At 39.2% G+C, this 14608-nt stretch overlaps 1 protein-coding gene and 1 long non-coding RNA gene across 2 annotated transcripts in view; one reads left to right on the plus strand and one right to left on the minus strand.

The window, feature by feature from the left end:
* LOC142863078 (uncharacterized) overlaps window positions 1-1390 on the minus strand; it is a 32846-nt gene extending 31456 nt beyond the window's left edge. Inside the window, exon 1 of the long non-coding RNA XR_012913956.1 lies at window positions 1169-1390. This is a non-coding gene — a long non-coding RNA (uncharacterized LOC142863078). The remainder of the gene's footprint in view (window positions 1-1168) is intronic.
* A 3-nt stretch (window positions 1391-1393) lies between these two features.
* PKD2L2 (polycystin 2 like 2, transient receptor potential cation channel) overlaps window positions 1394-14608 on the plus strand; it is a 32813-nt gene continuing 19598 nt past the window's right edge. The window contains exons 1-5 of the mRNA XM_012748833.3: window positions 1394-1549; window positions 2246-2347; window positions 6051-6184; window positions 8659-8915; window positions 11487-11708. Of these exons, the coding sequence (XP_012604287.1) occupies window positions 1519-1549; window positions 2246-2347; window positions 6051-6184; window positions 8659-8915; window positions 11487-11708 (746 nt within the window). The 5' untranslated portion in view covers window positions 1394-1518. The remainder of the gene's footprint in view (window positions 1550-2245; window positions 2348-6050; window positions 6185-8658; window positions 8916-11486; window positions 11709-14608) is intronic.

Genomic DNA, 14608 nt, shown 5'->3' on the forward strand with positions numbered 1-14608 from the left:
TGAAACTCACAGTTCAGCCAATTCCTCCTGAGACTGAGCTAGACTTTCCATGGTTTGCACTTCAAAAGCAACCATAATAACTTAAATCATGACTGAATCTCTCCTGAATTCACAATTTTGTTTTAACCAAACAGATCTCTAATTCTTCAAGATCTCTGAGTCTACTGTGCTCAAAGGAATAAGAGTAGTTTCTGGAGTTTATCTGCTCAATTCTTATACTTAATGTAAATTTGAGCGTGGGTGTCAGGGCAGAAGGATCCCTTGAGCCCAGGAGTTTGAACAGCTTGGGCAACACAGCAAGACCTCCATCTCTAATAATAAAATAATAAAAGTAAATTTGAATACTCGTATTTGAGGGTTTTTCCTACAACAATTTCAAATTCAGATAACCTGATACATTAGAAAGATGCTTACATTTTGTGAGCATCTGAGAGTCCCAGTACAGGAAAGCCCAAATCTTTTCATTAAACTATTCCCTTGCTAGGACAGTAGCCCTTTTTTTGTCTCAGGCCTCTAATTCACTGGCTGTCAGCCTTTTGCCTTTCCTGTTCCTTTTATCAATGGTAGTTTTTGACCCTCCCTACTGTGTAACCTAGTTTTGCTTTTTATCTAACCATAAAACAGCATTTATCAACATCACTCTACATCTCTTTCAGGGAAATAACAAAAGTGGCTTTATCTTTTACTTTCAAAGCAGCTTAATGGTTTTCTTTGCAAGCTGCCCTTGGGCCTTTGGACAGAATTCCATTCCATTGTCCTTTTTATCCGCCAGAATCTCTCCGGTCTTCTATCCTGGGGGGCTTTTTGGCTGCCTTAATTTACAAATTTTTGTTGCCTTTTTTATAGCTGGTTTACAAATCTCCTCGTCTTTGCAAAGCTTACGGGCCAGAGGTGGGTCTGAGCTCCCAAAGACTACCCTTTGGGCCTACCCTTGTACATAATCACTGCAGATTTCTTAAAAATCTATTTGAATTAACATCAAGTGGAAAGGACAGTGGAAGCCACTTCTAGCCACAACTCTCAGTTACTATGCAAGTAGCAGCAGCAGCGTGAGGTCACGGTACTCGGGCTTTGGCATCTGCCAGATTTTGCCCCAATTTGGGGTAGATTATGTAATCTCTCAGTGCCTCAGTTTCTTCGGGCCTAAAATGAGGACAAAAATACCTACCTTTCACGGAGGTGGATGTGGAAACTAAACAAGGCGATAAATGTTAAAGGTATTCAAGAAAGAGAAACCGGTTCTAATTAATGACTACGATTTTTTAAGCCCACAGCCGGGTTTGTCCCAGAAGTTGGCCGTCTGCAGGAGACAACCGTCGCAATCCCCAGCCCGCCTCGGGCGAAAGGCGCACAGGCGTCCTTGCTGCGCAGGCGCGCTGGCGACGGGCCGAGCAGCTTGCGCCCCTGGCGGTGCCGGGAGGCTCGCGCAGGCGTAGGACTGGGCAGCGCGCCGCGAGCCCATCGCGCAAGCGCCGCAGTGCCTGGCCGGACGAACCGGCGGAGAGGTCCCAGTCCGCCATGGCTGAGGCGTCCAGGTGGCACCGAGGCGGTGAGGGCTGCTCTTGAGGAGTGGGTGGGATAGGGACGATTCGGCAATTTCACATACCCCGGAAGGAACGCGGCAGCCCCAGACCTCCTTTCGTGCGAACGGTGTGACCGCCGACACTTTTGGCCCTCACAGCCCCACCTTGAGAAACGGAGAGGGACAGATTCACAGGAGGGAAAACTGGGTCCGCAAGGGACGGCACTGTCCCCTGTCCGAAGCTCCCCCTGGGCGTCGTCAGCTGCTGTCCAGTGACCATCCCTAGGCCGGTCTCTAAAGTATTTTGTAGACCTGGGGAGTTGTCATCGTGACAGATCTCCAGCCCGGGCGTTTTTCCCCCTCCAGCAGAAGCCAGCCTCCCCAAGAAGCGGTTTTGAGAGTGGAAAAAAAACGATTAGGGACAGTTGGGGGGGGGGGGGTTGTCCGTTTTGTATTTTGCTTTTTCATTGAAGACAAGACTCGTGAGGAAACATCCATGTTATAAAATCTTTTAGTACATAGTTGTAAAATGACTGCCCACTTAACCCTGATGGGAAAATGCAGTAATTATCCCTGCTGCCAAAAAGTGAAAATTAAAAAATAACCAGGAACCATTGGAGCTTCCTTTTGCACAGTGTACCAAAAAGCGGCTGTTTTTCTATCGTTACTTACATAAATTTTAAATTACACAATAAGATAAAAATTTTGTCTTATATCTCACAGGGGCTGCGAAACATGTGCTGCATTACAGAAAGGAAGTAGAAATTAGAACCACACTCCAGGAGTTATTACTCTACTTTATTTTTTTAATAAACCTATGTATATGTAAGTACATACATATAGATAAAGATGCTGATCGTTTGAACTAAGGTTAAAATGTGGAGATACAAAAATAAAACATTCATACTTTAAAACCATAGGCTTGTCGGGCCGGAGTGGTGGCTCACGCCTGTAATCCTAGTACTCTGGGAGGCCGAGGCCGGGGGATTGCTCGAGGTCAGGACTTCAAAACCAGCCTGAGGAAGAGAGCGAGACCTTGTCTCTACTATAAATAGAAAGAAATTAATTGGCCAACTAAAAATATATAGAAAAAATTAGCGGGGCATGGTGGTGCATGCCTGTAGTCCCAGCTACTCAGGAGGCCAAGGCAGAAGGATTGTTTGAGCCCAGGAGTTTGAGGTTGCTGTGAACTAGACTGACGCCACGGCACTCTACCCCAGGCAAAGAGTGAGACTGTCTCAAAAACAAAAAATCCACAGGCTGTCAGACTACTAAAACTAAAAGTATAATGACACATCTTAGACATTATTATCTTAAGTTCATTTAGATTGACACTATTTCCAATTCTTAAGGGGCAAAACTTTAGGCCACAGATGTAATGAGAACCTCCCATAGTCAACACTGATTGAGTATATTATAATTATTCCTTTCTTTCTTTCTTTTTTTTTTTGAGACAGAGTCTCATTTTGTTGCCCAGGCTGGAGTGAGTGCCGTGGTGTCAGCCTAGCTCACTGCAACCTCAAACTCCTGGGCTCAAACAATCCTACTGCCTCACCTCCCCAGTAGCTGGGACTACAGGCATGCGCCACCATGCCCGGCTAATTTTTTTTCTATATATATTAGTTGGCCAATTAATTTCTTTCTATTTTTAGTAGAGATGGGATCTTGCTCTTGCTCAGGCTGGTTTCAAACTCCTGACCTCAAGCAATCCACCCGCCTCGGCCTCTCCAAGTGCTATGATTACAGGTGTGAGCCACCGCACTCGGCCGGCAGTTCTGTCTTGAACATAATTAATCCCTTGGGTTGGCAATTGCAATTTGATTTCTTTTACAGCCATATAGATGCATTAACTCAGTTTCATAAATCAAAGTACAAATGAGGCCAAAGTTTGTTTGCCATTACTTTTGTTTTCACTGACCTGTTGCACAGTTAATAGTAAAATATGTTTGTGCTGAGTCAATGCAAATCTTTAAGGAAGATTGGGAAAAAATCTCAATCCCCTGTCTGTAGGTCAATACATTAACTTAATATGTGAAGGGCAGCATTCAAGAGCATTTTGTCTTTAGAGTGCCCAACATACAGTAGATATAAGCTCACTGGCAGGATTTATCTCATATTGGTATGTGCTACACACTGGCAATTGTATACCAATTAAATAATTAATTGGTATAGGGGTAAGTTTGAGCCAGATCTTGATTAAAAAGACAACTATAGCCAACTTTAAAATTAAGGTATCTTAGAATGGTTTATAAAAGCTTAGTTATAGGCCGGGCGTGGTGGCTCACGCCTGTAATCCTAGCTCTCTGGGAGGCCGAAGCGGGTGGATTGCTCAAGGTCAGGAGTTCAAAACCAGCCTGAGCAAGAGCCAGACCCTGTCTCTACTATAAATAGAAAGAAATTAATTGGCCAACTGATATGTATATAAAAAATTAGCCGGGCATGGTGGTGCATGCCTGTAGTCCCAGCTACTCGGGAGGCTGAGGCAGAAGGATCGCTCGAGCCCAGGAGTTTGAGGTTGCTGTGAGCTAGCCTGACGCCACAGCACTCACTCTAGCCTGGACAACAAAGCGAGACTCTGTCTCAAAAAAAAAAAGCTTAGTTATAAAAATACATGCTTATTATAGAACATTTGGAAAATGGAAAAGTGTAAGTAAAAAGATCATTCATAATCCCACTATTCAGGTTTTTTTTTTTTTTTTTTTTTGAGACAGAGTCTCACTTTGTTGCCCAGGCTAGAGTGAGTGCCGTGGCGTCAGCCTAGCTCACAGCAACCTCAAACTCCTGGGCTCGAGTGATCCTTCTGCCTCAGCCTCCCGAGTAGCTGGGACTACAGGCATGTGCCACTATGCCCGGCTAATTTGTTATATATATATATCAGTTGGCCAATTAATTTCTTTCTGTTTATAGTAGAGACGGGGTCTCGCTCTTGCTCAGGCTGGTTTTGAACTCCTGACCTTGAGCAATCTGCCCGCCTCGGCCTCCCAAGAGCTAGGATTACAGGCGTGAGCCACAGCGCCCAGCCAATTCAGGTATTTTTTAAAAAACATTTTTCTGGCCCGGTGCTGTGGCTCCCACCTGTAATCCTAGCACTCTGGGAGGCCAAGATGGGAGGATCGCTCAAGGTCAGGAGTTCGAGACCAGCTCTGAGCAAGAGTGAGACCCTGTCTCTACTAAAAATAGAAATTAATTGGCCAACTAAAAAATACATATATAGAAAAAATTAGCCGGGCATGGTGGCATATGCCTGTAGTCCCAGCTACTTGGGAGGCTGAGACAGAAGGATTGCTTGAGCCCAGAGTTAGAGGTTGCTATGAGCTAGCTAGGCTGATGCCACAGCACTCTAGCCTGAGCAACACAGTGAGACTCTATCTCAAAAAAAAAAAAATTAAAAGAAATTTCTTTAAAAAATTTAAATTAAATTTATAAATTTAAATTAAATTAAAATTTTCTTATAATAAATTTTCTTAAAAACAACTGAGGGGATTTAACATCAACAAAGGGATGTGTTTAACATTGTGGTATATACAGTGAAATAATATGCAACTGTTAAAGAATGAAATAGCCTCATATGTGCCATGGAATGGTGTTGAAGATACACAGTTTTGCCTGTAGTCCTAGCACTCTGGGAGGCCGAGGCGGGCGGATCGCTCGAGGTCAGGAGTTTGAAACCAGCCTGAGCAAGAGCGAGACCCCATCTCTACTATAAATAGAAACAAATTAATTGGCCAACTAATATATATAGAAAAAATTAGCTGGGCATGGTCATGTGTGCCTGTAGTCAGCTACTGGGGAGGCTGAAGCAGGAGGATCGCTTGAGCCCAGGAGTTTGAGGTTGCTGTGAGCTAGGCTGACGCCATGGCACTCACTGTAGCCTGGGCAACAAAGCGAGACTCTATCTCCAAAAAAAAAAAATACATGGTTTTTAAAAATTAAAGGGCTCCTGAAAAAAAGATTAAGTCTATATGCATCTTTAAAACCCACTACCCCTAAAGAAAGAGAATGAGAAAAAATACTAGTTAATATTTTTTAAGACTCTTACCATGTGCCAAAGCACAATCTTAAATGTTCTATGTGCATCATCTCACTTCTTACAACAAAACTTCTAGGAGGTAGGAAAATACTGTCCTGTGATGGAACTCAACCCTTATCTGTCAGAATTCAAAGTCCATATAACCATAACCACTCACCATACTATATTGACTATTCTCAATGTGGAGAAAAAGCCAACTTGCAGAGTAGTGTGTATAAATGTGACCTTATTTTTGTAAAGATAAAATTATGTTCTTTATAAATGTGGATGCATAAAAAAATCTGAAGAATATATACCAAACTAACTGTAGTGGTAAAATTACAGGAAACTTCTTCCTGCTTTGTATATTTTAGATTTTTTAAGTTATTACTTTTATAATTAGACAAAATAATAAAGTTGAATTTTCAAAACAAAATTAGGAACAAATTGTAACATTTTAATCCTAATAAACTGAGTTTTTAAACATAATTTTTTAAACAAAAAAATTCTTCTCCATAGTGACTTTTGGGATGGTAAACCCACATATGTATTACTTAAACAAGGTTATGTCATCTCTATTTTTGGACACTTCTGTGCCTGGTGAAGAAAGAACCAACTTTAAGTCTATTCGCAGCATAACTGATTTTTGGAAGGTAAGGTATCATGTGACTGTGGATGAAGTAGCTTTAGGAATTCCATAAACCCTTGGTACATATAGTAGGCACTCAATGAATAATTGTTGAAGGAATGAGTAAAAATGAATATCACTTCTTTAAACTATTAGAATCAATCAACCAACCAGTAGGTGTTTATTGAAACCTATGTTCTCAGTGTGATACTGTTCTTGTAACTTTAAAGAAATTGATTTTTTTTTTTAACATTCTCATTTCATTTGGAAAATAGGAGACTTGCTTCTTAGGTGAGGGTTAGGACCTAAAGTTTGTCTATTATTGTGTATAGTGAAAATTACTCTTGAAACTTAGCTATTTTAGGCCAGGCATGATGGCTCACGCCTGTGGATTACACTTTGGGAGGCTGAGGCAGGGGGATTGCTTGAGCTCAGGAGTTTGAGACCAGCCTGAGCAAAAGCAAGCTCCTTTCTCTACTAAAAATAGAAAAATTAGCTAGGCATGGTGGTGTTCGCCTGTAGTCCCAGCTACTTGGGAGGTTAATGCAGGAGGATGGCTTGAGCCCAGGAGTTTGAAGTTGCAGTGAACTACAGTGACACCACTGCACTCTACCCAGGATGACAGAGTGAGACTCTGTCTCAAAAAAATAATTTGTTTTAATAAATTTTTTAAAAAAGAAAGAATTGCCCAGGAAGTGTAATATATGTGGTTTTCATACAACCCTCTGCTCTATATATGTGTTACAGTATATAATAAAGAGTACATACACAGAATATAATTTTATTTTATTTATTTATTTATTTTGAGACAGTCTCACTTTGTTGTCCAGGCTAGAGTGAGTGCTGTGGCGTCAGCCTGGCTCACAGCAACCTCAATCTCCGGGGCTCAGTGATCTTCCTGCCTCAGCCTCCCAAGTAGCTGGGACTACAGGCGTGCACCACCATGCCCGGCTAATTTTTTGTATATGTATTTTTAGTTGGTCAATTAATTTATTTCTATTTTTGGTAGAGTCGGGGTCTTGCTCAGGCTGGTTTCGAACTCCTGACCTTGAGCAATCCGCCCGCCTCGGCCTCCCAAAGTGCTAGGATTACAGGCGTGAGCCACCACGCCCGGCCAAGAATATAATTTTATAGTGTCACAAACACTGGAGTATATAAGGATGAGACAGTAGGGAAGGCTTTCCAGAGGTGATAACAATTCAGTTGCGGTTTTTTTGTTTTTTTTTTTTTTTGAGACAGTCTTGCTCTGTTGCCCAGGCTAGAGTGCCATGGCGTCAGCCTAGCTCACAGCAACCTCAAACTCCTGGGCTCAACCGATCCTTCTGCCTCAGCCTCCTGAGTAGCTGGGACTACAGGCATGCACCATCATGCCCAGCTAATTTTTTCTATATATTTTTAGTTGGCCAATTAATTTCTTTCTATTTTTAGTAGAGACAGGGTTTCGATCTTCAGGCTGGTCTTGAACTCCTGACCTTGAGCGATCCTCCCACCTCGGCCTCCCAGAGTGCTAGGATTACAGGTGTGAGCCCCCCTGCCTGGCCTTCAGTTGCGTTTGAAGGATGGATCCGGGAAGGGAAAATGTGTGCTATAAGTATTAATAATTCTACATATGGAGCTATGTTTGGCATTGTTGGCATATGGAAGATACGATAGAAAAGGCCAACTTATGAATTGAACAGAGGTTACATCCTCAGTGCCATGCTAGGAATGTGAAATATATCAGGGAGACAGGGTCATTTCCTGAGAGCGAGAGAACAAGTGCAAGTTGAGGGCTAAATGATCATACCTCATTGGTTTGGTCCAGGCAAAATATTAAAGAATGATAGAAGTAGAGGACACCCTGCCTTTTTTTATTGTGCTGGCTGAGGCATGTAAATGGCCAATGGCAAAGAAAACAAAGAGAGCAAAGAAAAAATGAACCCTGGTCTTGGGAATCTCAGAATGAGTAGATAGGGGCATAGCCAGGAGCAGCAGTCACCATGGCCAGAGTTGGGGAAGGGGTTGAAGAAAGGGGTACACACAATTTTGGGGTGAAGTCATGACATGGAGCTATGTCCAGCTCTGATACTCATGTATTGAAGGACAATCTTCAATATACTCACATAAGAAGGCAGGTGCCAGGCATGGTAGCTCATGCCTATAATCCCAGCACTTTGGGAAGCTGAGGCAGAAGGATTGCTTGAGCCCAGGAGTTCAAGACCAGTCTGGGCAACATAGCAAGACTCCATCTCTACAACAAATATTTTAAAAATAAAAAATAAAAGAAAGGGAGAAGGGTTATAGGATTATATGAGTTAATGCTTGTAAAGTGCTTATAGCAGTGCCTAGTACATAATAAATGCTTAATAAGTTTTAACCATCATCAGCAGCATTATCAATATTTATGGTGGCTTGGTCAATAATTTTTCATACTTAAAATCTTTTATGCATAATGTTATGAATGTAGATTCTGTTGACATGAAAATATTTTTCCCGTGACATCTGTCTTTCTATATGAAGTTTATGGAAGGACCCTTTTTGGAAGGTCTGTACTGGGACTCATGGTACAATAACCAGAAGCTATATAATTTAAAAAATACCAGTCGCATCTACTATGAGAACATACTTCTTGGAGTTCCCAGAGTCCGTCAACTAAAAGTCCGTAACAGCACATGCAAGGTCTACTCATCCTTTCAGTCCTTGATGGATGAGTGTTATGGCAAATATACTTCTGCAAATGAAGACCTGTCTGATTTTGGCCTTAAACATGATACTGAGTAAGTAGTATAAAACTATAAGGAACTTTTTCTAGCAATTTACCATTGTATTTTTTACAAATTGTAAAAATGTTGTATATTTTCCAAGTAACACAAGAGGGGGGCTAGAAGGTAAGTAGACTATTTCAACAGTAATATCAAAGGAAGATTCAGAGATAGCAGTGTTTAGAAAAGGAAGAGTATACCTGTTTTTGTTTGTTTACCTCAGGATGCAAAGTGTTTTCTTTTTTCTGACTGTGGTATATGAACTGCTTAGTCATATTGGACACAAGGCAAAGCATCAATTTTTGCTTCTACAATAGTCAGTTAATCAGCTTTTCTGGCTTTGGTCAGAGACTCCCATAAACATATCCCCCAAGCTCTTTGGAATCCTTAGGGAGTGTCTTAGGTGTGTTCTGCCACTTTCCTCCTCTCTCACTCTGGCTTACTTAAGTGATATCTTCTGTCGTTGCCAATACCAAAAGGTGGCAGTTATGCTCTATAGGGACTGCAACTAATAATGTTTGCCAAAGATACTGTGGCTATTGTTCTCCAAAGTGGCTGAGTCATGCTCGTGTAGACTCATGTCTACATTTTATATTGAAAATATGAAAACCCAAAGCCACTGGCACAACATCCCCTTGACACAGAAGCTGCTGGTATCAGTGCTGTTTTCACTCTGTGCTTTTAGAGTCATATGAAAATCATAGGGGGAGAGAATAAACCTTTCATGTAACATATCAAAGTGATACAAATATTTACAAAGGTCTATTCCTTCCTAATCATAATTCCAACTCTACAGAAGCAGCTACTTTTAGTTCTTTTAGTTGTTTCTTGTGGTATGTACTTCCTTTTTCTAAATCACATCCTCATACTGCTATCACTTGATTTTACAGTTTTATACAGCTGTTGTCTATCATGCACGGTGATCTATCATGTAGCTCTCTAATGTTACCCCCTCTACATAACACTCTCCTGTTCCTCTTATCCTCTCAGTATAGTTATATCATAGTTATTGTTAGTCAAGGTTTATATATTATAAATACTCAAACTAGGATTATATTTCCTTTCTTGAACAACCTGCCCTAAACCCCCAGAATTAGAAATTGCTTTGTGGTTTTGGTTGACTTATTTCTATTTTGTATGAGTTTTGGGTGTTCTTGAGAGCTTGTATAATTCTTAAGTATCTAGTAAATTCGTAAGTATGATGACACATTTTCTTAAATATTACAGTAGTATTCACTCCCTTTCAACCCAAATTATAAGATAAAGCAATTATTACATTTTAAATTGTAATCTCCAGCATAATCGTTTAACTATTCTAATATTCCAGATCTCATGACAATTACAAATACTTTAAATATTAACAGTATGGATTAGGTTTATTTTATACCATCTCTTTATGTAACTTGAATTGTAAGTTATTATCTGTCATTCCTCAACAACCAAAATAAGAATCAATTTGTGCTTATCTAAAATGTAAAATTTACTAATGAAAAATATCTTAAAAAATTGGAAACTAGGAAAGACTTGGTATAACAAATCTTCCTGTTTCTGTTTAATAGTCATGTGCAGAAAACACTCAAAAATATTAGTATGGAAGTTTTATTAAAATATACGTACTTTTTCCTGGTGGTATTCCCCCCACTCACACACTGAAAACATATTGTTGTTTTTTTAAAAAAATAAGGCTGGCCTGTTTGTTCACACCAGTAATCCTAGCACTTTGGGAAGCTGAGGCAGGAGGATCACTTGAAGCCAGGAGCTTCAGACCAGCCTGAACAACATAGCAAGACCCCATCTCTACAAAAAATAGGAAAATTAGCCAGGGGTGGTGACAACAGCCTGTAGTTCCAGCTACTCTGGAGGCTAAGGCAGGAAGATCACTTGAGCCCAGGAGTTTTAGGTTACAGTAGGCTCTAATGACATCACTGCACTCTAACCTGGGTGACAGAGCAGGATCCTATCTCAAAAAAAAAACCAGTTATCAGTGCTGTGTATTCTGGGGAAACTAAAGCTGAATAGAGAGACTGTAGTGAGGAATCAAGGCCTCCTTTTATTGATATCCCATAATTAAGTTTAAAAAAATAGGAACAACTTAGACACATTTTACTTTGATTTATGTAGTTTCATTAAAACAAGATAGCTATGTAACAATATAGTGTAGAAAAGCTTTTATTTATTGGGCATTTTATAAACAATATACAATATTTACAAGAGTATGAAGCACCTTTTCTTCCCATACTGAGGTAGATATTCTTGTTCTGCTTAACAACTAAACATCTCCTAAGACAAGAGACAACATATTAAAAGAAAAAAAATCAATCATCATTTTCTAGTTCTATAATCCCTGAGACAAAAGATGAATTTTTGAAAAATTTTTCACAGCACCCAGTCCAGTGTTGCCCACAAGCACTAAAAAATAAGTTAAATTTTTTTTATTTCAGCATATTATGTTCCAAAATTGCTATAATACTTATGAATTTACTAGTACTTTTTTTTAAACTACCACTTTGAACCACAGGTTAAATTCTTAGACTACTTCTCAGTTGGGCTTTCTCATTTCACCCTTACTCTTTTTATGTCTAACAGATGGAAGTACTCTACTTCTAATACTAACTCCCCTTGGCACTGGGGATTTGTTGGTGTTTACCGAAATGGGGGATATATTTTCACCTTATCAAAATCAAAATCTGAAACCAAAAACAAGTTCATTGACCTTCGACTGAACAGCTGGATCACAAGAGGGACTAGAGTTGTTTTTATTGATTTTTCCTTATACAATGCTAATGTTAACCTGTTTTGTATCATCAGGTGAGTGACTTGTTAGTATAGCTGGCCCTTGAACATGGGTTTGAACTACATAGGTCCACTTATACATGGATTTTTTTCAATAAAGAAGTAGCCTAGAAATATAAAAAAAAAAAAAATAATAATAAGAGGTATGTCATAAATGAATAAAATGTTTAGATGCTAGTCTTTTATCATTTACTACTGTGAAATATACACAAATCTATTATAAAAAGTTAAAGTTTACCAAAACTTACACAAACATTTACAGAGACTGTACATGGTGCCATTCACAGTCAAGAGAAATGTAAATGAGCAGAAAGATGCAGTAAATCATATTGCATAAAATTAACCATAGTACATACTGTACTACTGTACTAATTTCATAGGTACCTCCTGTTGGTATTGCAGTGAGCTCAAATGTTGAGTAATCCACTTAAATTCTGTGTGACACTAGTCATTTCCAGTAAACAGTTCATCTCTTCAGTGAATTGCATATTCCCGTAAAAAGTGATCTCTCATAGTTCTTGTGTAGTTTTCAACATATTTAATGCAGTATTGTAAACCTTGAATAACACCATGGGGCCCATACAAAGTGCTACTAGTGATACTGGAAGTGCTCCCAAGAAGCAGACAAAAGTCAAGACATTACAAGAAAAAGTTGCATTGTTTGATATATATTATAGATTGAGGTCTGCAGCTGCAGTTCACCATTTCAACGTAAATGAATCCAGCAAGTTTAAGGACCATTGTAAAAAAGATAAAAAAGAAAAGGAAATTCACGAAGCCATCACTGCATCTATGCCAGCAGGCACGAAAACCTTGCACTTTTTGCAAAATACCTTTTTATCTAGTGTTGAAAATGCAGCTTTTATGTGGGCGCAGAAATCTCCTGTAAGAAAATCACATTTATAGACTAACGTGATTTGAGAAAAAGCAAAGTCATTATATGACAACTTAAAGCAAAAGGAAGTTGAAGGATCTAAAGTCAGGAGAATTTAATGCCAGCCATCGAATTTTGGTTTGATAATTTAAGAAATAGGTTTGGCTTTAAACATGTCAAGATAACAGGAGAAGCAGCTTTTGCCAACCAACAGGCAGCACACAAGTTCCCAGACGTCATTAATGCCTTTTAATGATTACTGCAAATTATTTCTTCCTTGGCTTGTGGAATCTCTGAGGGGAATGAAACCTTTGTGGGCTTCCAACTTGACTACTAACTTTTTTTGTTGTAAACTCATAATCTTAGAAGCTGTTTCCTTTTCTCTTTTGAAAATCATCTGTGACAATTGGTCAGGTAGGTAGATTAGGTGATTGGTGGGCTGGGAAGACCAAACTATGTTATTTCTTTTTACTAAGGTTACTAATTCTTCATCTAAGCCTTGCATAAATCCAGAATTTAGCAAAGTGTCACCCCCACCATTTTCAAAGTTTTCAGGAGGTATCCCTGAATGTTGTTTGAATGTTTTCTCAAATCTAATGTGAAAATCCAATATTGTTTCATTTGGGCATGCTTTTGCCCCATCTATAACTTTAAGAAATATCTGTGGGAAAGCCTTACAGAGGCAGTTACAGAGTTCCCTGCAGCTGTTTCTCCCTTCTGCATCTACTTTTTCAAAATTATCTAAGGGTCTTTTCCAGCCTGCTAGTCTAAGCCCACAGCAGTCTATCCCAGGCAATAATGTGAGACTAGGTCTCAAAATATATATATATATATGTGTGTGTGTGTGTGTGTGTGTGTGTATTTGTATAATTCTGAGACAGTATGAGTGACCATGGCCTGGGGAAAACACAAACCCAAGATGCCTTGAGTAAGTGGTCCCAAAGTGGTTAGGCTACAATTCTGTTTTATACATTACTTCAGGGAAGCAGAGGTTACAGGAAAAGTTATCAATGAATACATGGAGGTTTTACATTGGTTTGGCACAAAAAGGCAGATATCTTAAGATGGGGACTTACAGGTCATAAGTGGATGCTGAGATTCTTTAATTTGTAATTGATTAAAAGAGTAAAGTTGTGTTTAAAAAGTTTGGAATCAGCAGAAAAGAATGATTAAATTTAGTTTTAAGATATACTAGTAAAGATAAGAAAGTCTGCTAATCTGGTGCTATGCCAGAGTTGGATTATGAAAGCAAGGCACAGTATGCTGGGTCAAAGTGACCTGTGAAGCAAAATTGATAGTCTGCAGATGTGACTGTCTCCAAATCCCCTAGGAAAGGAATTTGGAGCAAAGGACAGTGGTCAGAGTTCAGTCCTCATCACTCACTTATCCAACATTGAGCACCTACTATGTACAAGATGTTAACAATTTGTTACCTGGGGTTTTGTTTTGTTTTTATTGTTCATTTTGGCAGCATCTTATAACACTACCAATAAAATATGCTAGTATCTTTAGGTAGGAATAATCACATTGTAAGACTGTGATAGACGTTGCTTCCTTAAATTACTTCTAATTCTTAATTATCTGAGGTTTGGGAGAACAACAGAAATTCAATGAACAACCTCAAAATCTTCTTATATTTAGTGATGGAATTAATTTTCGTATTTCTGTTTGCATATAGATCTTTGTATCCAAATTCCAATGCCTAAAGTAAACAGAAAACATTTAGTTTAGTAGAATATGTGACCTTGACATTTAAAAGCAAGAAGTATTTCTGATAATCTAAAGGGGGAGAGTATATTTCCCTCCTCCGAAATATTCAAATTTATGTATTTTGGGGAGAGTCATAACTAATAACAGTATAGCATTTTCTTAAACATCTCATGCTCCTATGGAGATAAATTATATTCCCAGTTATGAATGAGCAAACTGGACACCAAATAGAATGATGTCTGGCTAAATTCATGTCTGTCTATCTCATTTACATTGATTTTGGCCACTGTGAATATTCAGGATTCAGAAAAAGTGGAGCCATTAAAAAATA

This window comes from Microcebus murinus, chromosome 21, assembly GCF_040939455.1.
Source record: "Microcebus murinus isolate Inina chromosome 21, M.murinus_Inina_mat1.0, whole genome shotgun sequence".
Lineage (NCBI taxonomy): Eukaryota > Metazoa > Chordata > Mammalia > Primates > Cheirogaleidae > Microcebus > Microcebus murinus.